This window comes from Anomaloglossus baeobatrachus, chromosome 4 (genome assembly GCF_048569485.1).
Source record: "Anomaloglossus baeobatrachus isolate aAnoBae1 chromosome 4, aAnoBae1.hap1, whole genome shotgun sequence".
NCBI lineage: Eukaryota > Metazoa > Chordata > Amphibia > Anura > Aromobatidae > Anomaloglossus > Anomaloglossus baeobatrachus.
The window spans coordinates 672638604-672666582 of NC_134356.1; the positions used below are offsets into that span (position 1 = coordinate 672638604).

Here is a 27979-nt window from a genome sequence, read left to right on the forward strand (position 1 = left end):
TCTGAGGACACACAAACATCACCAACACCTGAAGGAACTGAAGACACTGAAACAACTCCAACTAGTGTGTTGGAGATATCAACAACACTAGAAGGGTCTGAGGACACACAAACATCTTCAACACCTGAAGGAACTGAAGACACTGAAACAACTCCAACTAGTGTGTTGGAAATATCAACAACACTAGAAGGGTCTGAGGACACACAAACATCCCCAACACCTGAAGGAACTGAAGACACTGAAACAACTCCAACTAGTGTGCCGGAAATATCCACAACACTCGAAGGGTCTGAGGAAACAGAAACATCACCAACACCTGAAGGAACTGAAGACACTGAAACAACTCCAACTAGTGTGCCAGAAATATCCACAACACTCGAAGGGTCTGAGGAAACACAAACATCACCAACACCTGAAGGAACTGAAGACACTGAAACAACTCCAACTAGTGTGCCAGAAATTTCCACAACACTCGAAGGGTCTGAGGAAACAGAAACATCACCAACACCTGAAGGAACTGAAGACACTGAAACAGCTCCAACAAATGTGCCACAAATATCCACAACACTTGAAGGGTCTGAGGAAACAGAAACATCACCAACACCTGAAGGAACTGAAGACACTGAAACAACTCCAACTAGTGTGCCGGAAATATCCACAACACTCGAAGGGACTGAGTACCCACAAACATCACCAACACCTGAAGGAACTGAAGAAACTGAAACAACTTCAACTAATGTGCCTGAAATATCCACAGCACTTGAAGGGTCTGAGGACACACAAACATCACCAACACCTGAAGGAACTGAAGACACTGAAACAACTCCAACTAATGTGACAGAAATATCCCCAACACTTGAAGGGTCTGAGGACACACAAACATCACCAACACCAGTAGGAACTGAAGACACTGAAACAACTCCAACTGATGCAACAGAGATATCCACAAGACTCCAGGAGTCTGAAATGACACCCACATCTATAACTGAAGTAATCACAACACCTGAAGGATATGGAGACAGTGAAACACCTTCAAGTGTTGCAACTGAAATATCGACAACCCTCGAAGGGTCAGGGGTCATTAAAACATCACCAACACCTGAAGCATCTGAAGTCACTGAAACAATGCCTTCTGTTGTAACAGAAATATCCACAACACTCGAAGAGTCTGGGGACACTGATACGACACCTACATCTGTAACTGAAATACTCACAACACCTGAAGGAACTGGAGACAGCGAAACAACTCCAAATGATGTGCCTGAAGTATCCACAACACTTGAAGTATCTGGAAATATTGAAACAACTCCAAATATTGTACCTGAAATAACCACAACTCCTGAGGTGTCTGGGGACACTGAAACAATCCCCACTGCTGTAACTGATATAGTCACAAGACCTGAAGTTTCTGGAGACGCTGAATCATTTCAAACTACTGAATCTGATATTTCCACATTACCGGAGGGGACTGGAGAGACTGATACAACAGTATCATCAGTTACCGAAATTTTGACAACACCAGAGGTTTCTGTAGGTGTAGATATAACAACTACCGGAGATATTGAGACGACACCAACATCCATAACTGACATACTAACTACACCTGGAGGCTCTGATATCTCTACAACATTTGATTTTCACACCACAACTGACAGTCCTCCAGAACCTGGGACCACATCACATACCAATACTGAATTTGTTACAACAGGGGTCCCTGAAGAGTCGAAATCAACTCAAGAGACAGTCACAACCCTGGAAGTAAGTGAAGCTTCACCAGGAACAGGTACAACAAGTCACACTTCTGCAGCAACTAATGACATTGATGAGACTGAAGTTCCAACTGCTGCTTCTACCGAAAAAAGATCTACCGCTCTGTACACGACGATTGATGTTTCTGGAAGAAGTTCTACTGTTCAATTAACGTCTGGTGACTTACCGACACTGTTTGTCACAACATCTAAGGGATCTGAAGGCTCAACCTTAACTTCTTCAGAATCATCTCAAGTGAACACTGTGGAATCTGAATTTTCCACCATCGCAATGGACCCAACAGCGAAAACAACAGATGGATCTGGAGAAATCCGCACAACAGATATACTGATAACAACGGGTTCTGGAGAAATGGTATCTACGTCAATATCACCATTAGACACGGTGGATATTTCATCTTCTGTATCATCCAGTATATCCGTGACTACTTCACCCACTACTGTGACCACAACTACAACCAGAATTACAACTACAACCAGAATTACAACTACAACCAGACGTACAGCAAATCCAAATGGGCCTACAAGACGTAAGTAAAATTCAGATTTTTTTTTTTTATAACTGCAGTATATTATAATATTAATAAGAGGTCATATAGATGACATTGAGATCAGTAAAATGACATAATACCCAAGAGTGATAGTTCCACCTATGAATGACAAGTTCTGTGAAACAAATATATGTCTGGCAGGTAATATCAGGTCCTCAGGTGATATACGTTGTGGTTTTGTGCATTCTAATGTGATTGGCAGATTGAATTCTATGTAAAAATGGGTCAAGCTGCAAAAATTGTAAGGGAAACACAGACTCGATATATGTGTTTACCTATTCACATTTTAACTCAAGTCTCCAGTAGAAACCACAGCACCCCTTGTGGTCATATAGCATAGTGCAGTTTAAATATGAAAACACCCTAAATAACCAAGTGATAGCCAACAAAAAAAAATAATAAGCAAGTGACAGCAATCTGCTGTTATCCATTACAACCATTTTGTTTATCATCTATTTGATATAAAATAGTTGGTAAAAACTGTAGATCACTACTGTAGGTCTTCTAAATCTCTGGTTACTTGTATGTGTCATGTCAGGAACCCCAATGCTATCATTATTTTAGAAGGAGAACAACTAGAAAGAGTGTCTGTTTGACCATGAAAATATAATGTTAACCAAATACCCATCTGTACAGGTAGAGTAGATCATTTTCATATTAGAGACTGGGCCCAAAGGACAGACCTGACCTATGGAGACTCTGACATTTGGTGGCCCTGACTACTAGCAGCCCTGACCTTTGGTGGCTCTGACCTCTGGTGACCCTGACTTCTGGCAGCCCTGACCTTTGGTGGCTCTGATCTCTAGCCACTCTGACCTCTGTCAGTCCTGACCTTTAGGGGTCTAAATTCTGATTGCCCTGACTTCTGGTAGCCCTGCTATTTGGTGGCTCTGACCTATAGCCACTCTGACTTCTGTCAGGCCTGACCTTTGGTGGTCCTAATTCTGATTGCCCTGACTTCTGGCAGCCCTGACCTTTGGTGGCTGTGACCTCTGGCCGCCTTGACCTCTGTAAGCCCTGACCTTTGGTGGACCTAATTCTGATTGCCCTGACCTTTGGTGTTCCTGATTTTGATTGCCCTGACCTCTGGCAACCCCGACCTTTGGCAGCTTTGTGAACATCTACTTCCTACAAAAGTGATTATATACTGTATCTCTCTCTCTCTCTGTATATTTATATATATATATATATATATATATATATATATATATATACTGTATGGCAACAAAATAGAAGTGGTCCGTCCAGCACCACCGCATATCACCTTGCGGTAACGCACGTGTGCTCGTGGAGGGCTGTAAATTACCATGTCCTGAGCGGGGGTGCTCGTCCAGAGAAACAAAGTCCAAGTATAGATGAACTGGAGAGAATAATGAAGGACAGCACTCCGTCCACTGTACAGGAATAGGATTTATTTAACGGTGCAGGGTAAAAAGCCGGAGACGCACTGTGAGCTGGCTCCAAAGCAACGGACGAAGCCGTGGAAGCCTCATTAGGCGAAACGGCCGTTGTCCGTTGCTTGGGAGCCAGCTCACAGTGCGTCTCCGGCTTTTTACCCTGCACCGCTAAATAAATCCTATTCCTGTAAAGTGGACGGAGTGCGGTCCTTCATTCTTCTCTCCAGTTCATATATATACAGTATATTTATAAAACCAAATATCCAAATATCTAGATTAGATAGATAAATAGATAGAAAGACCAATAGATAGATAATTAGTAAAGAAAAAAACAAAGCCACAATAAAAATGAAAAATAGTGCAGGCCTCCTTGACTAACAATCTCATGATCCCTTGAATATTAAAAAATATAAAGAGGCAGGACTCCAAAAATAAATATAACTGTGTATTTTATTAGCCTGTATGACAATGTTTTGGTACTAACACAGACCCTTTCTCAAGCTACTTGATATAAATTTTTATATATTTTTATATATTTTTTTATAGATACAAACATATGCACAAATATCTGTTCATTAACACCTTGTAAGTTATAACTCAACAGCTCTTTTCTACAGCGCCATGTCAAAATGGAGGCTATGACGATGGAAATAAGTGTGTATGTAAAGATGAATTTTATGGACCCTCTTGTGAATATGTTGTGGACAGAATTCCCATAGGTAAGAAACTTATCCCAGACAACATATAGAGGATGTGAATTGGATATATATATATATATATATATATATATATATATATATATATATATATATATATATATATATATATATATATATATATATATATATATATATATATATATATATATATATATATATATATATATATATATATATATACTGTATAAGTTGTATATATATATATATATATATATATATATATATATATATAAGCAGAATGGGAGAAAAGAGGTGGGGTTTAACAAAGAGAGCGGGATTGGTTTTTTACTGTTGTTCGTTATTTTCAGAGATATTTACTCACATAGTAATAGTTGAGCTTAGAGGATTTTATTTTTCCAGATCTTTATTCTTCACCAATATTTGTATGATCATTCTCTCTACACAGATAGACATGTCACCACAAATATAAATGTGGCATTACGATTCGAAGAGATGGAATATACTGACAAACTGAAGGAGGAAGAATCCGATGAGTATAAAGAGTTTGAAAAAGGTTTTAAAGTAGATGTAAGTATTGACGGGAACAGATTTAGAAATTTTCAGGGATTCTGCACAGTCTAACAATCTACTCTAATAATTATTATTATTATTATTATTATTTATTTATAGAGCACCATTAATTCCATGGTGCTGTACATGAGAAGGGGGTTACATACAAAATACGTATACAAGTTACAGTAGACAGACTAGTACAGAGGGAAGAGGGCCCTACCCTTGCGGGCTTACATTCTATAGGATTATGGGGAGGAGACAATAGGTGGGGTGTAGGTCAGGCGGCGGCTCCGCACGGTGGTCGGGCGGCAGCTCCGCACGGTGGTCGGGCGGCAGCTCCGCACGGTGGTCGGGCGGCAGCGAGTTCATTGTAGATTGTAGGCATTTCTGAACAGATGAGTTTTCAGGTTCCGTTTGAAGTTTGCAAGGGTAGGGGATAGTCTGACGTGTTGAGGCAGCGAGTTCCAGGAGACTGGGGATGCTCGGGAGAAGTCTTGGAGTCGGTTGCGTGAGGAGCGAATGAGAGAGGAGGAGAGGAGGAGATCTTGGGAGGACCGGAGGTGACGTGTTGGAGTGTAGTGGGAGAGTAGTTCGGAGATGTACGGAGGGGAAAGATTATGCACAGCTTTGTAGGTCAGTGTTAGAAGTTTGAATTGGATACGGTGGAAGATTGGAAGCCAGTGGAGGGACATGCAGAGGGGAGAAGCGGGGTGGTATTGAGGAGAGAGGTGGATAAGTCGGGCAGCAGAGTTAAGGATGGACTGCAGAGGGGCGAGCGTGTTGGCAGGGAGGCCACAGAGGAGGATGTTACAGTAGTCGAGGCGGGAGATTATGAGGGCATGCACTAGCATTTTAGTAGATTGCAAATTGAGGAAAGGGCGGATTCTGGAAATATTTTTGAGTTGAAGACGGCAGGAGGTGGTGAGGGACTGGATGTGTGGTATGTGTGGTATGTGTGGTATTAAAAGCCACTACCATCCTTCTTGCTTATTCATATCTGCTTATCTGATAATTTATGCTTTTATAGATTGTTAAAGAGGTTGTCCCCTTTTAATAAATCCAGTTTGTTAAAAAAAAAAAAATAATAATAATAACCCTGTGCTTTTCTCTCCCCCTGCATCCCTGAAAGGTCATGATCCCTTTACAGGTACTGTGGGTGGGCTTGTTACTTGCACTGTGTTATCGGTATGGACACAATAGACCTTAAGAGCACATATCTCCTAATAAAAGGAAATACAAACTTTTATTGTACAGCTGTGTTCTACCTTAAGGTACCGTCACACATAACGAGATCGCTAGCAATCCCGTTAGCGATCTCGTTATGTGTGACACCTACCAGCGATCAGGCCTCTGCTGTGAGATCGCTAGTCGTTGCAGAATGGTCCAGGCCATTTTCTTCAAAGGCGATGTCCTGCTGGGCAGGACACATCGCTGTGTTTGACATTGTGTGACAGGGTCACAGTGACTGCTGAGATCGTTATACAGAGATGACCAGCATTAAAAGAAAAGATGATTTTAGTGATGCTCTATCAGGAGATGTCTATGTTATATTGTATGTTTGATAATATTGTATAGTGGTTGTCATATGGAGTGCAGCCTGGTAGCATGTCATGAAAATGTTTCCAGAGAAATTAGGTTCTTTAACCAAATTCAATAAAACTTACGGGCAGACCCCTCTGTACAGCTATTGGTCTGTGTTGACTGTATCACAGTCCGAGGTTTCTACTTTTGGCTTTTAGCTGGGGCCTACAAAGAAGAAATATGCCACTCAGTCATTATCGATGACTAAAGTCCGCTTTACACGCTGCAATGTATCTTACGATGTGTCGGCGGGGTCACGTCGTAAGTGACGCACATCCGGCATCGTAAGATACATTGCAGTGTGTGACAGGTACGTGCGATTGCGATTGAACGGTAAAACGTCCATCGCATACACATCGTACCTGTCTTTGAAATTGCACGTCAGATTGTTCATCGTACCGGGGGTAGCGCACATCGCAGTGTGTGACACCACGGGAATGATGAACAGATCTTACCTGCGTCCTGCGGCTCCCGCCGGCAATGCGGAAGGAAGGAGGTGGGCGGGATGTTTACGTCCCGCTCAGCTCCGCCCCTCCGCTTCTATTGGCCGGCTGCCGCGTGACGTCGATGTGACACCGAACGTCCCTCCCACTCCAGGAAGTGGACATTCGCTGTCCACATCGAGGTCGTATGGACAGGTAAGTACGTGTGACGGGGGTTAATCGTTTGTGCTGCACATTCAACAAATTGAACGTGCTGCACATACGATGGGGGCGTTGCAAATCGCATACGATATCGTATGCGAAATTGCAACGTGTAAAGCAGGCTTAAGACTCCAAAATTAAATAGGGATAAGACTTTGGCAACCTATAGGAAAATAGATCATAGAAAACAGAGACAGGCAAGACATATCCTGCTTTCAACGTTTCGGCTAATATTCAACAGCGTTTTTCAAGGAGAACACACGTCAAGTGAGGTAGCCTAGGAGGGAAGACACCCATAGGTGGGGTGTAGTCAGGCTAGGTTAGTGCCTTTATTGGCAGCTTACAAGAAGGTAGAATAAAGTATAATGGTACGTATAGGTATACCTCTTACAAGGTCTATAAGCTGATGGCCACTTGATATGTGTAGAGGCTTGATATATAATTGTCCCTCAATGGGACCAAAAGGACGAAAAATGTCACTCTCAGTGAAGATTAGTTGCCAGTAGGGCAATGGATCAGATCTCCTATATGGAAAACGCGGGCCTGTAGAATCGTGGCCATATGATATACCATTATACTTTGTTCTACCTTCTTCTAAGCTTGCTTTTATACCCAGTATAATTATCACAATGTGACTATGGGACAGCAAGGGACAGGGGGCTCCTATGCTGTCTCTAATGCATAGGAATCCTAGACTATCCTTCACCTCTACATTACTCCTAATTGTGGACACGCCGGAGTCCCGTTGCTTACTATAATGAGTAAAGCTGATCTGTTCCCCAGGGAAGCAAGGGGCGGGAGTGTGATGAAAACAGAAAGGAGACAGACAGCGATAACAGAAACTCAGTCACACTGCAAACACACAAACAGACAGAAAGAGGCTAAGGAAAAAAGCAAGAGCAGAAAGGCAGCAACAAATGTATAACAAGGGTTATTAACACTACAACAGCACCCAACAATAATATCACAACCACCAGTAAGTTTAGATCACATCACCTCACCAGACCAGATATAGTCGAGCTATAGCTGGCAACATAAGAACTGATCAGCCAGCATATATAGGAGGAGCGGGAGTGTGACTGGCTCTCCCGTAGCATGTAACCAAGGATACTAACAAGCAGACCAGCAGAAATTAAGTCTTGCTAACCTAGCCATGAACCACAGGTCTGTGAGTCGATGCTCGAGTCACCCTGCACTGATCACAGACCACTGTGAAGTTAGCAGGCAGAGTTCAGGAATCTGAAGTTTCCCCAGATCCTGACATCACCATGACAGTTGGCGATGCCTGAGAAAACCTCCTTGTGACAATAATGGAAGTCAATGAGGAACTCAAAGCTTCCAGAAACATGCTTTAGTTCCCTATTGTCTTCCATTATATTCGGTACACAAGTTGAGCCCATCCAAGTGTCTTACTACTCGTTATAAATACTGAGCACCCGAGCTTGGTAGTGCCCGCTCATCACTAGATACTAGTACAGAGCACCTGAGCATAGTAGTGCCCGCTCATCACTAGTTACCAGTACTGAGCACCCGAGCATGGTAGTGCTCACTCATCACTAGTTATGAGTACCGAGCACCTGAGCATGGTAGTGCTCACTCATCACTAGTTACGGGTACTGAGCACCTGAGCATGGTAGTGCTCGCTCATCACTAGTTATGAGTACCGAGCACCTGAGCATGGTAGTGCCCGCTCATCACTAGTTACCAGTACTGAGCACCCGAGCATGGTAGTGCTCACTCATCACTAGTTATGAGTACCGAGCACCTGAGCATGGTAGTGCTCACTCATCACTAGTTACGGGTACTGAGCACCTGAGCATGGTAGTGCTCACTCATCACTAGTTACTAGTACTGAGCACCTGAGCATGGTAGTGTCCACTCATCACTAGTTACTAGTACTGAGCACCTGAGCATGGTAGTGCTCACTCATCACTAGTTATGAGTACCGAGCACCTGAGCATGGTAGTGCTCACTCATCACTAGTTACGGGTACTGAGCACCTGAGCATGGTAGTGCTCGCTCATCACTAGTTACCAGTACTGAGCACCTGAGCATGGTAGTGTCCACTCATCACTAGTTACTAGTACTGAGCACCTGAGCATGGTAGTGCCCGCTCATCACTAGTTACTAGTACTGAGCACCTGAGCATGGTAGTGCTCACTCATCACTAGTTACGAGTACCGAGCACCTGAGCATGGTAGTGCTCACTCATCACTAGTTACTAGTACTGAGCACCCGAGCATGGTAGTGCCCGCTCACCACTAGTTACTAGTACTGAGCACCCGAGCATGGTAGTGCCCGCTCATCACTAGTTACCAGTACTGAGCACCTGAGCATGGTAGTGCTCACTCATCACTAGTTACGGGTACTGAGTACCTGAGCATGGTAGTGCCCGCTCATCGCTAGCCAAGGAAGCAAAGTCAAATAGGACATGGGTTAGTCACTGAGATCAGGGAGAGCCTTAAGGCCACTTTACACACAACGACATCGCTAACGAGATGTCGTTGGGGTCACGGTATTTGTGACGCACATCCGGCCTCGTTAGCGACGTCATTGTGTGTGAAACGCACGAACGACCGTTAACGATCAAAAATACTCACCATATCGTTGATCGTTGACACGTTGTTCTATTCAGAAATATTGTTGCTGTTGCAGGACGCAGGTTGTTCGTCGTTCCTGCAGCAGCACACATTGCTTCGTGTGACACCGCAGGAATGAGGAACAACATCGCACCTGCGGCCGCTGCCAATGAGGAAGGAAGGATGTGGGCGGGATGTTACGGCCGCTCATCTCCGCCCCCTCCGCTTCTATTGGGCAGTCGCTTAGTGACGCTGCTGTGACACCGAACGAACCGCCCCCTTAGAAAGGAGGCGGTTCGCTGGCAACAGCAACGTCGCTAATCAGGTAAGTCCGTGTGACGGGTCCGAGCGATGTTGTGTGCCACGGGCAGCGATTTGCAAGTGACACACAACCGACGGGGGCGGGTGCTTTCACCGGTGACATCGCTAGCGATGGCGCTGTGTGTAAAATGCCCTTTAGGCTATGTCCGCATGCTGCTGCTTTGTGTTGCCATCCAAAAAATGCACCTTGTGGCAGAAAAAAGGCATCAAGAAATGCATGCATTTTTGGTGCATTTTGGTGCATTTTTTAAGGGCTAAAATAAACGCAGCAAAGAACAGACCAACAATTGACATGCTGCTTCTTTTTCTGCACCAAAAACTGCAAGCAAAAAAGAAGCAACATGTGCATAGCATTTCAGAATTCTTATTGACTGTATTGGGATAAGGATAGACATGCAGATTTTTGGCAAAAACACATAAAAAATTGCACCATGTCCACAGTGCCTAAATGTAGTATAGTAGAAGATTCAAGGACTAGTCAAACAAGTATTCGGATAATGAAGGATAGCATAGCCGTGATTCACTGGGGCTTTCTGGTCATCAGGTTATAACATTGCTCCCTTTCTTTCCCCCATAAACAGATGAACGTTGTCTACCAAAATGTTCCAGGTTACCAGGACGTGCAAATTCTGAATATCAGGTAAATATTTCAGCAATTGTTATGAACATTCAAAAACACTGGCTCAATCCTTAGTGACAGCAATTTCTTTAAGGCTGCTTTCACACCTCCGGTTTCTGCAATGCGGCACAATCCGGCACTTTGCAGGAAAATCGCAACCGTTTTTTTTGCTGCCGGTTGCGTTTTTTCTGCATAGACTTTAATTAGTGCCGCATTGTGCCGCATGGCCTTGCGTTCCATCCGGTTTTTGCCGCATGCGGCAGATTTAGCCAATGCGGCGGCCGGATGGAACGTTGCCTGGAACGTTTTTTCGTGCGGCAAAAAAAAACGCATCGCGCCGAATTTTTCAATGCATGCCTATGGCGGCCGGATGCGGCGCGATGCGGCAAAAACCGCATCCGGCCGCCGCATGCGGTTTTTGCCACTTCGCATGCTCGGTAGCATGCCGCAAGCGGCAAAAAACGGACGGGCCGCATGGGAAAAACTTATGCAAAGGATGCAGTGTTTTCGCCGCATCCGTTGCATAGCTTGCACAACCGGATTGAGCCGCACAGCTCAAGCCGGATGTGTGAAAGCAGCCTAAGGGTGAAAGGAGTTGCAATAATTGATACTCAAAAAGATATTACATTGTTGATAATGTTAGCTCTATAAGAAATGTATGGATTACCACCAGACCATCGGCAGAGGAAGTGTGACACAATAGGTTAAATTGTCCCCAATTATGGATTTGTATGTTGGTTAAGCATTAATGATGTGCGATCGTGGTAGCACTGCTTGGTACTTGATGAAACATCAGGGTGCTTGGGTACTCATGTTGCTTTGCCGAGTATCTCATGTGCTCAGATGTGGCTCTCACTTGGAGTGAAAACATAAAAACCTTTTTCGAATGTAGTGAATCCCCAAAAAAAAACCCTCCTTCCCCCTGGAAATGTTCTGTTTTTGGCTGGATGTGGGTGGAGAGCCGAACTGCCCAATCGTTGAATTCCATTATAGTAGTTACTGCAGTTGAGCCCATCAGAACATCTTACCTGCTCAACTTGAGTTACGAGCACTCAAGCACGGTAGTGTTCACTCATCATTATGAGTATCGAGCACTGTAGTGTTCACTCATCATTATGAGTATCGAGCACTGTAGAGTTCACTCATCATTATGAGTATCGAGCACTGTAGAGTTCACTCATCATTATGAGCACCAAGCATTGTAGTGTTCACTCATCATTATGAGCACCGAGCACTGTAGCATTCACTCATCATTATGAGCACCAAGCATTGTAGCATTCACTCATCATTATGAGCACCAAGCATTGTAGCATTCACTCATCATTATGAGCACCAAGCATTGTAGCATTCACTCATCATTATGAGCACCAAGCATTGTAGCATTCACTCATCATTATGAGCACCAAGCATTGTAGCATTCACTCATCATTATGAGCACCGAGCACTGTAGAGTTCACTCATCATTATGAGCACCAAGCATTGTAGTGTTCACTCATCATTATGAGCACCGAGCACTGTAGAGTTCACTCATCATTATGAGTACCGAGCACTGTAGTGTTCACTCATCATTATGAGCACCGAGCACTGTAGAGTTCACTCATCATTATGAGCACCAAGCATTGTAGCATTCACTCATCATTATGAGCACCAAGCATTGTAGCATTCACTCATCATTATGAGCACCGAGCACTGTAGTGTTCACTCATCATTATGAGTACCGAGCACCGTAGTGTTCACTCATCATTATGAGTACCGAGCACCGTAGTGTTCACTCATCATTATGAGAACCGAGCACTGTAGTCTTTACTCATCATTATGAGTACCGAGCACTGTAGTCTTTACTCATCATTATGAGTACCGAGCACTGTAGTGTTCACTCATCATTATGAGCACCAAGCATTGTAGAGTTCACTCATTATTATGAGTACCGCGCACTGTAGCGTTCACTCATCATTATGAGCACCAAGCACTGTAGTCTTTACTCATCATTATGACTACCACGGAGCTGTGTAGAAAATTAACTTTTTAGAGTCCTACCTTTTAAGGATCTGTAATTTGTGCTTTTGATATAATAATATGCTTCATCTATCATCCACAGTCCAGGAAGTATTTTGGTGGATTATGATGTTTTTATCGAGATAGAACACAAGTCTGGTATTACTATTGCTGATCAGTATGAAGAAGCCATGAAAAAAGTAGAAGAAGGTCTGAAGAGTATCGTATGTAACAGCCCTGGTAAGTAAGAGTTACTCACATGAAAGCTATGGAGGATGGCTCCATCTATACCGTACTGTGCAAACATTTTATGAAGGAAATTAAAAATGCTGCAGAATAAGAATGTTTTCAAAAGTAGAAGTGTTAATAGTTTTTATTAACAATTAAAAAAATACAAAGCAAACGAACAAAAGAGAAATATAAATCCCATCATTATTTGGTGACCACTAAAGATGGACGAGCATGCTCGGCGAGTTGGCACTGGTCAAAACTCGATGAAGCATCGGGGTGCTCGGCTACTCATGTTACTTGGCCGAGTATTGTTGGTGCTCAGATGTTTCATCCATGAAACAATAAACACAAAGCGCAGGCTCGCTTCACTTAAAGATGTGAGCCACCACCTCTGTGAGAGACACTTGTAGTCACTGAATGGCTCTCAATGTTGGTTAAAACATCTGAATGTAGTGTGTCCAAAAAAAAACAAAACCTCACTCCCCAGGAAATGCTCTGTCTATGGCTGGAGGTATGTGGCTGAGGAGCCGAACAGCCCAATCATTGACTTCCATTATACTTGTTACTTGACCAACAAACAAGAATGTGGTTCTGCACTACCTAGCTGAGCTCTTTGCGGTGCCAGGGAGGAGTGAGCTGGTCGGTTCCTTCCGTTATGTGGGTCTCTGGTGCACGTGGAAAGATGGCAGATGAACTTTACAAGTATCCATAGGAGTAGAAAGTCCACGGCATATCGAGTAAGTTTCCCAAAAGTGCTTTATTTTAATTCTATGGGTGCATTTAAAGAGCCGGCAGAGAACCGAGTGCAGATCTCTAAAGGACAACGGAAGTTTCGTACCTCTTGGTACGACCCGTCAAAGTACCAAGAGGTACGAAGCGGACGTCGTCTTTTAGAGACAGCTGTCTGTGGATGGATACCATGTTTGGCATAGGTAGTCTCCTTGACTGGAGACTGCCCTTCCCGTGGTTGTTCCTTCCCGGTGAAAGACCTGGCTAGTTTCCTGCCAGCGTTGAGAATCTTGTGATGGTGTCTCCGCGGCATTCTTGTTTTGCATATTTTCCCAGGGGGCCTTGATCTAGTGTCACTGCGTTGAGAAACACGTGATGGTGTCTCCGCGGTGTTGGATATTGATCTCCCCGAGGTCAACTATCCTTACCTATGTAGTCTTTTAGAGACCTGCACCCGGTTCTCTGCCCGCTCTTTTAATGCACACATGGAATTAAAATAAAGCACTTTTGGGAAACTTACTGGATGTGCCGTGGACTTTCTACTCCTATGGATGCTTGTTTACTTGTTACTTGAGTTGAGCCATCCAAGCGTCTGACCTGGTTGGCTCGAGTAACGAGCACTGGAGAATTTTAGTGCTTGCACATCAGTAGTGACCAGCCTTTGCCTTCATTAGTTCCTCTAGATACACTTGCAAACAGTTTATGAAGGAACCCAGGAACGGGGCAAGAAGTTTGTTCCAAACATCTTGGAGAATTAACCCCAGATCTTCTGTGTATGAGGCTTGTGCAAATCCTTCTCTCTTCATGTGATCACACACAGACTGGTTGATGTTAAGTGCTCTGTGGGGCCGGATCATCACTTTCGGGATGCCTTGTTCATCATTACACTGAAGATAACTCTTACTGACACTGACTCTAGATTTGGTATCATTGTAATGCTGCAGAATACTTTTGGGGCCAATCATTTCTCTCCATGATGGGATTACATGATGGATAAGTATCACTCTGTATTTCTCAGCATTGAGGACACCAAGAAATTGGCAACATTAATATATATATTTTTGATCAAATAAACTATTAATATTTATACTTTTTAACCAGTTCTTACTTTGCAGCATTTTTGTTACCTTTTCCTGCTATTGGTTTTAGAACATTGTCTCTATATCGTGATCATTGACAATGTACAAAATGGAAAAGTGCTCCTTTTCGATGAATTTCATACAAAAATGATGTTTCAAAATGAAACCTGGAGATATTAATAAGTGAAGATGAACTTGACCTCTTCCAATTTCCAAAGACCTTTGCTCAAATTGTTTTTTGGAAGCACTCATTATATGTAGCGGTCATTGATACTCTAGAGATAAGGAGCCTATCTTGGTATTAGCCTCTTTATCTATTTTAATGCCACGCTCCATCTTAAGGAAAGGAACTAGGTGTTTGTTTTACTTTGTAGTTGGACAATTGAATGAATGTTATTTTTGTTTATTTTTTTTTTAATTCACAGATTTGCCAATTAGCAATTGCATTTCTGATGGGTTCCAAGTTACAGAGACTGACAATCTGATAACTGAAGAAGGTAAGTGATGTTTGTGGAGAAATTACTTCTGAATGAAAACTCTGGCCAAAACTGAGCCATTATATTCACTAAAATGGGATATCCTCAGAGGTGGGGCACTGCACAGAGTTAAGGCCCCTTTACACACAACGATGTATCTAACGATATGTCGTCAGGGTCATGGAATTCGTGACGCACATCTGCCCTCGTTAGCGGCGTCGTTGCGTGTGACACCTACGAGCGACCTCTAACGATCAAAAATACTCACCTAATCGTTGATCGTTGACACATCGTTCATTTTAAAAAAATCGTTGCTGGTGCTGGACGCAGGTTGTTCGTTGTTCCTGAGGCAGCACACATCGCTACGTGTGACACCCCGGGAACAACGAACAACAGCATTCCTGCGTCCTCCGGCAACGAGGTGGGCGTGTTGTTAATGCGGCTGGTCTCCGCCCCTCCGCTTCTATTGGCGGGCCGCTGTGTGACGCCGCCTGAACCTCCCCCTTAAAAAAGAGGTTGTTCACCGCCCGCAGCGACGTCGCTAAGAAGGTAAGTCTGTTTTACGCATCCTAGCGATATTGTTCGCCATGGGCAACGATTTGCCCGTGACGCACAAATGATGGGGGCGGGTGTTTTCGCGAGTGACATTGCTAGCGATTTCGCTGCGTGTAAAGCAGCCTTTAGTCTCTTTGATGCTCCTTAAATCCATTTGTCCCGCATTTAGCTGGGGAAAATTCAAGTCATTTTTCAAACATGATATCTAGGATACTTGGGAGCAATTGAACACAATGCTTGAAAAATTAAGTGACACATCACATAAGACACAAATGGGTTGGTTATACAGTATGTTGCCTAAAATGTTTTGTTTCATCTGCAGAATTGTGCATCACAAGGGTTCCAGATGGATTTGAAGACTTTTACGACCCAGTATTTGTTGGAGACACACTGGTTTGCATTTCTCAATGTGACGCAATGTCTAAGAAATATACAAATTGTCACGAAGGAAGTTGCCAACTCCTGAACTATACCGGCCCACATTGCCTGTAAGTAAAGTTTTAAAACAATTAGTATTTAATATCACTTTGCTTCAATTTGTGATTTAGTACCTGACTCTGACTTTCTACATTGTGCTCTCTCTTTGCTATCCATTCCATCCACATACATAATTGTTCATATCAGTATGATTACTATGAACTACAAGGTGCCCATAAAATAACCTGAAGCCATGTGCAGACTGATGCAGTGGACAGAATTGACTGAAAATTGGTATGTATGCTATTCAAGCCATGGGGAAAAGGAAGGCATCTTAAAACATTTTTTATACCAAAACTCCTTACCAGGTGAAAAAGTGGTGCAGTACAGTGAGCGAGCGGTCCCAAAACCATGTGCCAATAATTGAAGATGTCACAATTGTTCCACAGACTAGCATAACTGTTCAATATGGCCGCCATCATGCATGGTGATCATGTTCATGCTATGCAGAACATGCTTGATGCTTGCATGTAACATGTCTGGCGGGATGCTGTGCACTTCCAAAATGATGCGATCTTTGAAGTCAGACAGGGGGTCAACATTTCCCCAATAAACACGCTCTTTCAAGTGTCCCCACAACCAGAAATCACAAGGATTAAGATCGGGCGAATGCGGTGGCCATGCGTAAAGTGGGCTTTAAACGCTACGATATCGTTAGTGTTTTATCGTCGGGGTCACGTCGTTAGTGACGCACAACCGGCATCATTAACGATATCGCAGTGTGTGACACTTTTGTGCAATCTAAAACGATCGCAAAAGCGGCCAAAATCGTTTGCCGCGGAGAGGTCGTCCTAAAACCAAAAATCATTTATTTCTAATTAGCGATGTTGTTCCTCGTTCCTGCAGCAGCACACATCGCTGTGTGTGACACCGCAAGAGCGGCAAACATCTCCTTACCTGGAAGGAAGGAGGGGGCGGGATGTTTACGTCCCGCTCATCTCTGCCCCTCCGCTTCTATTGGACGCCTGCCGTGTGACGTCGCTGTGACAACGAACGACCCGCCCCCTTAGAAAGGAGGCGGATCACCGGCCAGAGCAACATCACAGGGCAGGTAAGCCGTGTGAAGGGGGAGCGCGATTTTGTGCACGACGGGCAGCTATATGCCCGTGTTGCACAAATGATGGGGGCGGGTACGCATGCTAGCGATATTGGTACCGATCGTTACCGATATCGCTACCGTGTAAAGCCCCCTTTAGGGAAGGAGCTGCTCAAAATCCTGTCATCGGGAAAATGTGCATGCAGAACGTTCTTCACAGGATTTGCGATGTGAGGAGGTGCTCCATCATGCATGGTGGTGGTCATCTGAAGACATTGCCACTGTTGGTGTTGCGGAACGACCACTGTTTCCAGCATTGTCTGGTATCTCGCTGCTGTCACAGAACAGGTAGTAACACCAGTGGGCCTAATTTTTTTGTAAAAAAATGGTCTGAGGATGAATGATGAGATGAAGCCACACCAAACAGTTACCTTTGGCGAATGCAGCGGAACCCCCCCCGACCGCATGCGGATTTTTGGTAGACCATATGCAACAGTTTTGTGTGTTCATCGTTCCATTCGTCGCACCAAAGAACATTCCATGGCCAATTGCCATCCACTTCCACTCTCGCTAGAAACATGAATGCAAATGTATCATTGTCACGAGGAAGAAGTTGTTGATGATGGATATTTTTGTACTAGTATGTCCACAAGACCTTTCGGAGAACTTTCCACACTGTGCTGTACGGGAGCCCCAATTGCCTGGAAACACTGCGTGGCGTGCACTGCTGTTCTCGGTAGGGTTGTTTGTGCCTTGTTCCACGACGGCAGTGACAATGTCCTCCACAACCTCTCTACTTACCGGTCATCGTCCGCGCCCTGGCTGAACACTCAGTAACCCTGTTGCCTCAAATGTGTCATCATCAGTCTCAGCGAATTGACAGCCATTGGACCACTACTTGTGTGTAGGTCTTTTAAATGACAAAAGGCTCTCAGTGCACCTGTAGCATTCCTGGCATTCACATAAAACAACCACACTAACAGTGCATGATCCGGCAAAGAGACAGGCATCTGGCAGACTGAGTTGCAAGTCGTGCTCACTGTAGAGCACTACTTTTTTCACGTGGTTTTGGTATAAAAAATTGTTTAAGATACCTTCTGTTTCCCCATGCCTTGAATAGCATACATATCAATTTTCAGCCAATTCTAGTTATCTTATGGCTACCTTGTATATAATATTTATCAACATAAATATGTATGTACAGCCAGGAGAACATATAAACTCTTGGGTGTTCGTCAGAAGCATTATTCAACTACTGTATGTCTACAGGCTTTAGCTTGAATGAAAACTCATGTGGGATCTCTAATTGTGACCATGATGGTTGTCACCAAGCTAAAATCAGAAGAGATAGATCTCATAGACACTGTTATAACAAATATGACTTTTTATGTTGATATGAAGATCCCGATCAGGAAACACAATTCTATTATCAGATAAGACTTGAGGAACATAGGAGCATGGCTTCATTATGAATTGTGAATCAGAGCACTAGGCCAAATCTCTTCCTCCCATCTGTTCAACGACCCCCAGTTGAGAAGAGGAACAGTGATGCAGCCACCGCCTGTGATGTGATCAGTACAAATAAGAAAGAACAGCTTTGTGTGGTGACACTTTTGTCCCCCCTGAAAAATTAGGCACTTCCTTACCTCAAGGCAACATGGCCAATGTTCTAGACTTTGCGAAGCCAAGTTACCAAATATGAATATTGGGTCTATAGAGAGTTCTATAGATATAGGAGTCATTTTTTTTCGGCATTGTGGTGCAGTGCTGAATACAACTTGTATGGCTTGCCCATTAGTATTGAATTAATATCAGCCAAGTAGATAAAGCTGTAAATGTCATGTCTCATATGTATAGAAAGCTAAAATAGTGATAGAAATATGATATTACTATCTTCCGCCTGGGAGTTCGAGGGAAACATATCTTTTAGATCAGAGATACTATTATTTTCAATAATGAGCATGGGAATGTGGCCTATGGGTTCTGAAAATGGGTTTTCTTAAGTGGATAAGTCCTCGTAGATTTTAGTTTATCATAGCAGGACGGTCTTCTCCACTGAATGTGTTAAATTGTGCTACAATGTTATCAAGGTAATATGCCACCAATGGAGAATCACCTCCATTATTCAAAGGACCTCTGGTATCAAAAATCAAAAAGTTCTTAAATAGTAGAAAGAGATTCAGTGCAGTGTTGATACCAGGAGGTAACACTTGTAACAAGGAATAGTGAATGCTTATTTTGGGGATTTTAATTGAGACGTATTTTTGATGTGTAGACTCCTAAATATTTTTCAATTCTTACAATATTTTATGGTAATATGCTGCTGTCAAATTTCTCTAGATGTCCCAGAACTGATCTGTACATCTACACGTCGTCTAACTGTAACGGGAGGATATTAAAGTCAGGAGTCTACGGAGGGGTTGGAGCAGCCATCGCAGTCCTGTTGATTATAATTTGTGTTGTTGTCTTCTTTTTCATCAAAAAGAACACAGACAAAAAATCGTGAGTATTATTATTAGCATTATTTATTATTATGGCGCTTTACAAGTGAAAAGGGTATACATAAAAACTAGTACAACAATCATTAACAGTACAAAACAGACTGGTACAGGAGGAGAGAGGACCCTACCCGCGAGGGCTCACAGTCTACAGGGAATGGGTGATGGTACAATAGGTGAGGACAGAGCTGGTTGCACAGTGGTGTACTGGACTGAGGGTTATTGTAGGTTGTAGGCTTGTTGGAAGAGGTGAGTCTTCAGGTTCCTCTTGAAGCTTTTCACAGTAGGAGAAAGTCTGATATGCTGGGCTAGAGTGTTCCAGAGTATGGGGGAGGCATGGGAGAAATCTTGTATGCGATTGTGGGAAGAGGAGACAAGAGAGAATTAGAGAAGGTGATCTTGTGAGGATCTGAGGTTGCGTGCAGGTAGGTACCGGAAGACTAGGTCACAGATGTAAGGATCAGACAGGTTATGGATGGCTTTGTAGGTCATGGTTAATGTTTTGAACTGGAGTCTTTGGGCAATGGGAATCCAGTGAAGGGATTAGCAGAGTGGCAAGGCTGGGGAATAGTGAGGGGAGAGGTGGTTTAAGTGGGCTGCAGAGTTTATGATTGATTGGAGGGTTGCAAGAGTGTTGGAAACGGGGCCAGAAAGCAGGAGGTTGCAGTAGTTGAGGCGGGAGATGATGAGCGCATGTACTAATGTTTTTGCAGATTCTTGGTTAAGGAAAGCACGGATCTGGGAGATTTTTTTGAGTTGCAGTCGGCATGAGGTGAAGAAAGCTTGGATGTGCGGCTTGAAGGATAGAGCGGAGTCGAGGGTTACTCCAAGGAAGGGGCTTGTGAGACTGGGGAGAGTGAGCAGCCATCAACTTTGATGGATAGGCTTGGTAGAGGAGTTGAATGAGGAGGAGAAAAGACAATGAATTCTGTTTTGTCCATGTTAAGCTTTAGGTCGCGTAGAGAAGAAGGATGAAATAGCAGGCAGACATTGTGAGATTTTGGTTAGTAAGGAAGTAAAGTCAGGTCCAGAGAGGTAGATCTGTGTATCATCGGCATAGACATGATACTGAAAGCTGTGGGACTCTATGAGCTATCCCAGACCGAAGGTGTAGATGGAGAACAGAAGGGGTCCAAGAACTGAAACTTTTGGGACACCAACAGATAGAGGGTGGGATTAGGAGGTGGTGTGAGAGTTGGAGACGCTGAAAGTTCGGTCAGTTAGTAATGAAGAGATCCAGGATAGGGCTAAGTCTGTGATGCTCAGAGAGGAGAGATGTGTTCCCTCCCTACACCCAATGATCATATAACTGCTGGATATAGGGAGGTCACACATACTATTGAGTCCTAGGAGGCCCAGTATGGCATCCAGAAGGAAATATACTTCACAATTATATTAAAAAATAAGAAGTTTGAATGTTGTTCATTTCAATACATCAACAAATGGTTAGCAGTGGGGTCTTGTTGGGTTGGAGATGGACCGTGACTAGACAAGTCAATCCTGACTGGTGGATTATTGTGCTCTGGGTGGAATTTCCTACTAACAATTTACAGTCAGGGTTTTGTGATGCTCCACTTAGGAATCACCCTGATGGGACAATTCATCTATAATATTCCTCTTTCCCATAACTTTGATGACACTCCAGGTACCTATATAGCCCCAAGACTTTGCTAGTGTGCCAATTGATTCACTGGTTAGAGTCTATAGGGAGTGGTATTAGACCCAAGAATAGTTGGAGGTACAGAGTTGCAAGAGGTACAGGTACAGGCATGGTGCCATTGAGATATCAATATAAAATTAGGTATGTTGTAAGGAGGTTTAGAAAGTAATAGTTATTTTCATTTTTATTTCAAAATAAGGAATGTTGTAATATATTTTATTAGAAAAATTTGCTTTTTTTTCCCACCTCCTGGACTGATGTCTACCTTCCAATTCATGAGAATAATCTGTATTTAGTGAAAAAAAAACTGTTCAGACATGATGGTTAGTTGGTGCTATCATCCACTGGCCTCGTTGTCTTTAGAAAGACCGCACAGACAAAGGCTCATCCCACTGAATACTCGGACTTCTTCCCAATAGGCAAAACACTACTCAAACATCACAGGGTGATGGAACCACTCATTGGTAAGACTTTATTGGTCACCAACAGGCAAAAACATATAGTACATTCCCAGAAACAACACAAGATGATACAAGCAACAGAGTCTCACCCTTCCACTGGTCTACCAGGGATTTTAATCTTTTTCTTTGTGTCTTTGGGGCTTACAGAGTCAACTATCTAAGCCAGCCGTATCCCACTTTTTGAGGGCACCCACTGAGAGGAGATCGTGACAAGCTTAGAAAGCTGAGGACAGCAACATATGTAGCTAGGTGACCAAGTTATCCCAACCTGGGTTCTACTAGCAAATTTTTGGGCTCAGAGTTGAACAGTGAAACAGTTCTGTTATCCTTCAGCTGGAACCATGGATCATAGGCTGAGATCATGTAGAATATCTCAAGTGAAAAAGTTCTGTGATTCCCCCAGCAGGAACCATAGCTCCTCAGCTGAGGTTATGTGGAATAACTCTTTGGTGGCAGAAGCAAGGCCCTTTTATACCAATCCATTCTCTTACAGGACTGGTGGGAGATGCATGCTCTCTCATTGGTCGCAAGTTCAATCCAACTACATAATTTTCCTCAGAACTATGTAGTCTGAAGCACTGACACATTTACAGGCAATAGGGCTCTGATCATTCCCACATGAGACAATGGCTAACCTCTCTTGATTTAATAAATAGCAAAGGAACCATACATCTGACTTAATTAAGAACAGTTCACCCCCCCACAAGTGGACAGATGCTGAGTCGTCACAACAGACATTCCCCTTACTGAGATAGGATACGACAGTTGCTGCTTAAAATTCTATGGCAATGGGAGGAAAAAGAGGCAGTTCTCGTTACACAATAATTACTCTTCCCCATTGAACTTCATGAGCATCAGCTCTCATCTCCTATTTCAGTAATTGGAAAATCTATATTCACTGAAGACTTATTGAGAACTTTGAGCATAAATGATCAGTCAAGGAGGAGAAAGAAGTAGATTTTTCTACTAAGATATATCACAGTTTCTTATTTTCACATTTTCAATTAATGTATGAAATAAAAATTAAAATGACAGATATGCCTTAACGCCCCTTACGATCTTTGGGCTGTCCATAGACTTTTATGCATTGTATTGACTTTGCCTCTGCCTCCTCTTTCACTGTATACACAGCGCTGAACAAGTGCTGTTTATACAATATAGAAAAACCTTTATTTCACCTCCACCACCAGACTGGGCCTCCTAGGACTCAATAGTATGTGTTCCCTCCCTACACCTAGCAATAATATAACCACTGGATATAGGGAAGGAACACATACTATTGAGTCCTAAAAAAAACCAGTTTGCAGTCAGGAGGCTGCATTTTAACTGTAACTGGGGCTAATTTGCCAGCCCCAGTTACAGGGTACATCCTAGGAAAAAAAATATTCAAAAATTGAATTGCCCCCCCAAAGGCCTTTTATAACCTTATGGTGGATCAATATGTGAATTAAATATAAATAAACAAATAAATTAAAAGCAGATAAAGTAAATAATTAAAAAAAAAAATCTACCACCAATCCAAATTGCTGTTACAAGCTCCTCGATCATAGGGAAAAATATGAGTTCAATACATAAAAATAATTTAAAATTTCAATTTATTTTAATTGGCCTTTGTGGTCTTAAAGAAAAAGTAAAAAATACATGAAAAATTGACACTTATTTCCTATATTTTCCCACCAATATAAATTTTTAGAGTAAGTGCTAGTATTCCATATTTATATGAACCACTAGAATTTTTAATCCTGAATGCTGTAAAAAGGAAGATTAAAGCTGAAAATCTCTATAAAAAAAATATTTGTGGTGTGTGTTTGTGTTCCACTGTTGAGAGGAGATGTTTACCGGGGATCTCATCTTTGGACAATCCCAAGTTGCTGGAGAAGCTGATGAGATTAATAATATAAGCTGATCACAAATTGTCGATGTTCTTATTGCCCAACGATCAACTGTAATCCAGGGGAATTCGAGCAGCGTGTGTTCTATTTACAAACAGCGCCTCCACAGGGGACAAAAAGTACTACACAGTGTCTATTTAAGTCATTAGTTTTCATATGTAGTGCAGGACAGGACAACTCCTCCAAAGCAGAAGACGCTTTTCATAACTATCCATGACTGGCGTTTAATTCATAATTTCCCTATGGGGTGTGTGAAAAGGGTTTTATAAACAAAACTACCTCCGTAACTATTCTATGAAACATAAAACATTTGGTTTATTTATTTACGGGATTTATTACCTTGTTCTAGGGATCCATTTGCAAACGATGGTGAAGAAAACTGGTATGATGACAAGGAAGAAGACTGGCATGTTGGTACAATTAATGTGGGAGAAGACGTAGATAACGAAGATCAAGGTACAGTTACCTCATTATTTATCTAAAAAGGGGTCACTTTTTAGAGGGGAGGATGTAAACTATTGGGTTTCCTTTTGCTCTGTGAGATCCCATGCTTTTGTCAAAAATATCATTGAATTTGACAAGAACAAGACAACTGTACTTAGGTTTAATATAAAAATGAGTAAATCAATTTGAAGCAAATCGTATTCTTCTCCAATTTTACAAAAAAAAGTTTCATCTGAATCCAAATTCTCTATGATTTGTTTTGGTGTGAATCCAGTAAAATGTCAGCCATCCGTCATTTTCATGGATTGCAGAGGGCTAGTGAAGTGGAAAAAAAAATACAGTACCTCCAATGATGGGAGAGCGTTCTTGCCACTGCTTGATATTCTATTGAGCATTGGGATGCGGGTTGTATCGCAGGTGTTTGGACACAAAGGGCTGTCTTGCTTCATAGAAAGATGGAAGCCTGCACCCCAGTGAGAGGCTCTCACTGGGGGTAAAAAAAAAAAAGGTTTCGGATGATATGTGTTAAATGGAAAAAAAAAAAAAACACCGCCCTCCCACGCCCAGAAATGCTCTTTTTTTTGGTTGGCTGTATGTAGGCCTAGTAATTGACTTCCATTATACTCGTTACTTAAGTTGAATTCATCCAAGTGTCTGACCTGCTTGGCTCGGCAAAAGAGAGCATCGTAGAGTAGACTTCACTCATCATTACGAGTACCGAGCACCGAGCTTTGTACTGCTTGCCCATCACTACTCACCTCATCACTCACCTGTCCTGACACTGTAGCTCCTCACCAGGTGCTGCCCTGGCTTCCATTGGTCTATTCTTCATGGCACTTCTCAGCACCAGGCTGAGAAAGCCTCAAGCAACAAACGACATAAAGTCATAATTTCACGCCATGCATCATTCCTGATGCTGGCTAGGCTTTAAGCAATGGATTTATGACATCCATAGCTCAAGGTCTACTCAGCCTGGAACAGAGTGAAGGAGGACGCAGAAGACAATGTTGACTGCCATGAAGACCAGAGGTAGCCAAAGAAGCAAGGGGTAGAGAGCTTTGGCGTCAATATAGCTGAGTGGCATGATGAGTATACTATTCTGTTATTTGTTAACCTCTAAATTTATTATGCTATAAAATCTAAAAAGGCCCCAGAGCATTTTAAGGAAAGTTTAATTCCTATTGAATAAATTTGATGGAAAACTTTTTTTTATCTATCAGCAATCGCTTCACTTCCATAAATGGTTCAACATGGTTTGACAGCAAAGCTTTGGGGTGGTCAAAGTTTAGTTTTATCCATTTATTCTTTTGCCATTCTAAAGATGAACAATAAAACTCCAATGTCATCCTTAAGATAAAGAAGTATTCATGACCTCCTTTATGAAGCCACCTAAATGTTTTTTTCATCTTCTCATCTTTGCAGATTCTTCCAAGAACAGCTTTTCATCCAGGAAGGAGAAGTTTACGCCCAACTTGGAAAATATAGATACCACATTAGAGGTGAGTTTGTTGATCAATGTTTTCTCTTTATCTTATGTTCAAGTCATCAGTTGGTCTTCTTAACTCTCTTCACTTCAAGTGAATAGTTGACCATCCAATTAAGCAAAGTCCTGGCATTTTGTGACATCCAAACGGCAAAATAGGGCATATAAAAAGAAGGGCACTGTCTTCAGACAATTTTAAATGTAGTCTGTATATTAAATCTTTAGTATTGCAGCTCTTTATCTAAACATATTTGGTTGATCTTTTCTCAGAAACTCACCTTATATTTGTTTTTTTTCGATCTCTAGATCAAGATTCAAAGACCAGTGGTGTCTCTTGGCTAGGGTGATCTCCAGGACAGTATGGGATTGGACTTCCAAATTGCACATTATTTACAGCATTCTTTAGTAATGGACCACATTACATCTCAATAAACACATATGGACTGGTCAACCAGGATCCAACAGAATGATAAAGCTCTGACACATTATCCAAAGTCCATTAAAATAACATCTTTTGGAGTTGACTTTGGAATGAATCACTTGCCAATAGGCAAGTGATTCATTCAAAGGCATCTATATTGTTTGGACAAAACAACAAACAAGGAATTAGACCTTATTAATAATCTGTTCTGTATGGGAAATGTCAATCACAAAGATTATGGTGTAATTGAGATGGCAATCTCCATGTTTTCTTCTGGATCTCCTTTGGAAAGCCCAAGGAACAATGAAACCAACATTGGCAACATCAATAACTGTGAAGACTCAACCACTCATTATTTCGATAGTGAATGAGAAGATCAATTTTTCAACCTTAGTGTCTTCTTAAATGAAGCCTTATATCATCAGTTGGGAGGGATCAATCCATCAATGTCCTGAATTGTGTTAAATACATTTATTGCCAAATTCTAGACCAAAAGACTACATTATAGTCTTAGTACTAAGGTTTCGTACTCACCAGAACTGAGGTCTAATGCTTGGTAGCCAAACCTTCATAAGTCATTTCATCTAAGTCTACTGTTTCTTCTCGTCATTGACGGAATCTTCCCTTCACCATTATACCTGGAGTTTATTCTTGGATGTATTTTTCAGTTCATGGACCCTCTTCTCCCATGCATATATTCCATCCCGTCCTGTCCGGAATAATCTCTTCTGCTACTGTCATTTTACCCCCTTTATATTTATACTTTATTATTATTATGACTTTTAATATATTTGATTTTTAATATTCTTTATATTAAAGAAAGGTACACAAATGTAGTAGCTGTGAAATGCTTTAACACAAAATCTAAAATGCCTCTGACTCTTCAATACTTGTATAAATGATACATTGAGGGGAACATGAACCAAAAATAAAAGAAAACATAAATAACATTTAAATGCTGCCAGGATATTTTATTTTCTATATTTAGCAGAATTTGTTTGGGTTCGGGCTCATTCACACGACCGTTTCATTTTTGCGGTCCGCATAAACGGTCCTGTTTTTTCGCGGATGCATCCATGTGGCATCCGTGTGACAACCACATCCGTCCCATTCCATTCCGTATACGGTCCGTGTGGCATCCATGTGACTTCCGTTTTTTTTTTGCAGACTGCAAAAAAACGGAAGGAGAGTTACATGCAGTCCAGGGTATCTGGCCAGATGCTGGTCCCCATATAAAGTCTATGGGGAACAGAATCTGGGGCCAAAGGGTAGGAGCAAGCGCTATATACTCACTGATCACCAGCATGGCTGTCACACTGCTCCCATAGCAGCTCTTTGATCTTCCCGAGCCGGCCGCTAATTAGGCTCATACATATTCATTCCTCCCCCATCTGTGATTGGTTACAGTCAGATGCGCCCCCATACTGAGTGATAGCTGTCTGACTGCAACCAATCACAACTGCCAGTGGGCGGGTCTATATCGTACAGTACAATAAATAAATAATTTAAAAAACAACATGTGGTCCCTCCCAATTTTGATACTAGCCAAGATAAATCCTCACAGCTGCTGGCTGGAAATTCTCAGGATGGGGAGACCCTCGTCATTGGGAACCTCCCAGCCTAAAAATATCAGCCAGCAGCTGGCAGGAATTGCCGCATCCATTAGATGCGACAGTCCCGGGACTTTACCTGGTTCATCCCGTTTCCCTGGTACAATGTCAAATATATGGGGTGGATACCAGTTGTGTAATGTCACCTGGAGCAAGCCCAGAGGTAGATGTCACGGCATCTATCAGATACCCGACATCACTAACCCAGTCAGTAATAAAAAAAAATAGACGACAAACAA

The 27979-nt window shown here is 42.5% G+C and overlaps 1 protein-coding gene across 1 annotated transcript in view; it reads left to right on the plus strand.

Moving 5' to 3' along the window:
* Positions 1-27245, plus strand: part of LOC142302796 (uncharacterized) — a 37083-nt gene extending 9838 nt beyond the window's left edge. Inside the window, exons 2-12 of the mRNA XM_075343905.1 lie at positions 1-2299; positions 4335-4436; positions 4843-4964; positions 10656-10714; positions 12792-12928; positions 15153-15224; positions 16081-16246; positions 19612-19773; positions 24132-24238; positions 25649-25725; positions 26016-27245. The exon at positions 1-2299 is cut by the window's left edge and continues 2156 nt beyond it. Coding sequence (XP_075200020.1) covers positions 1-2299; positions 4335-4436; positions 4843-4964; positions 10656-10714; positions 12792-12928; positions 15153-15224; positions 16081-16246; positions 19612-19773; positions 24132-24238; positions 25649-25725; positions 26016-26051 — 3339 coding nt within the window. The 3' untranslated portion in view covers positions 26052-27245. The remainder of the gene's footprint in view (positions 2300-4334; positions 4437-4842; positions 4965-10655; positions 10715-12791; positions 12929-15152; positions 15225-16080; positions 16247-19611; positions 19774-24131; positions 24239-25648; positions 25726-26015) is intronic.
* The last annotated feature ends 734 nt before the right edge of the window (positions 27246-27979 follow it).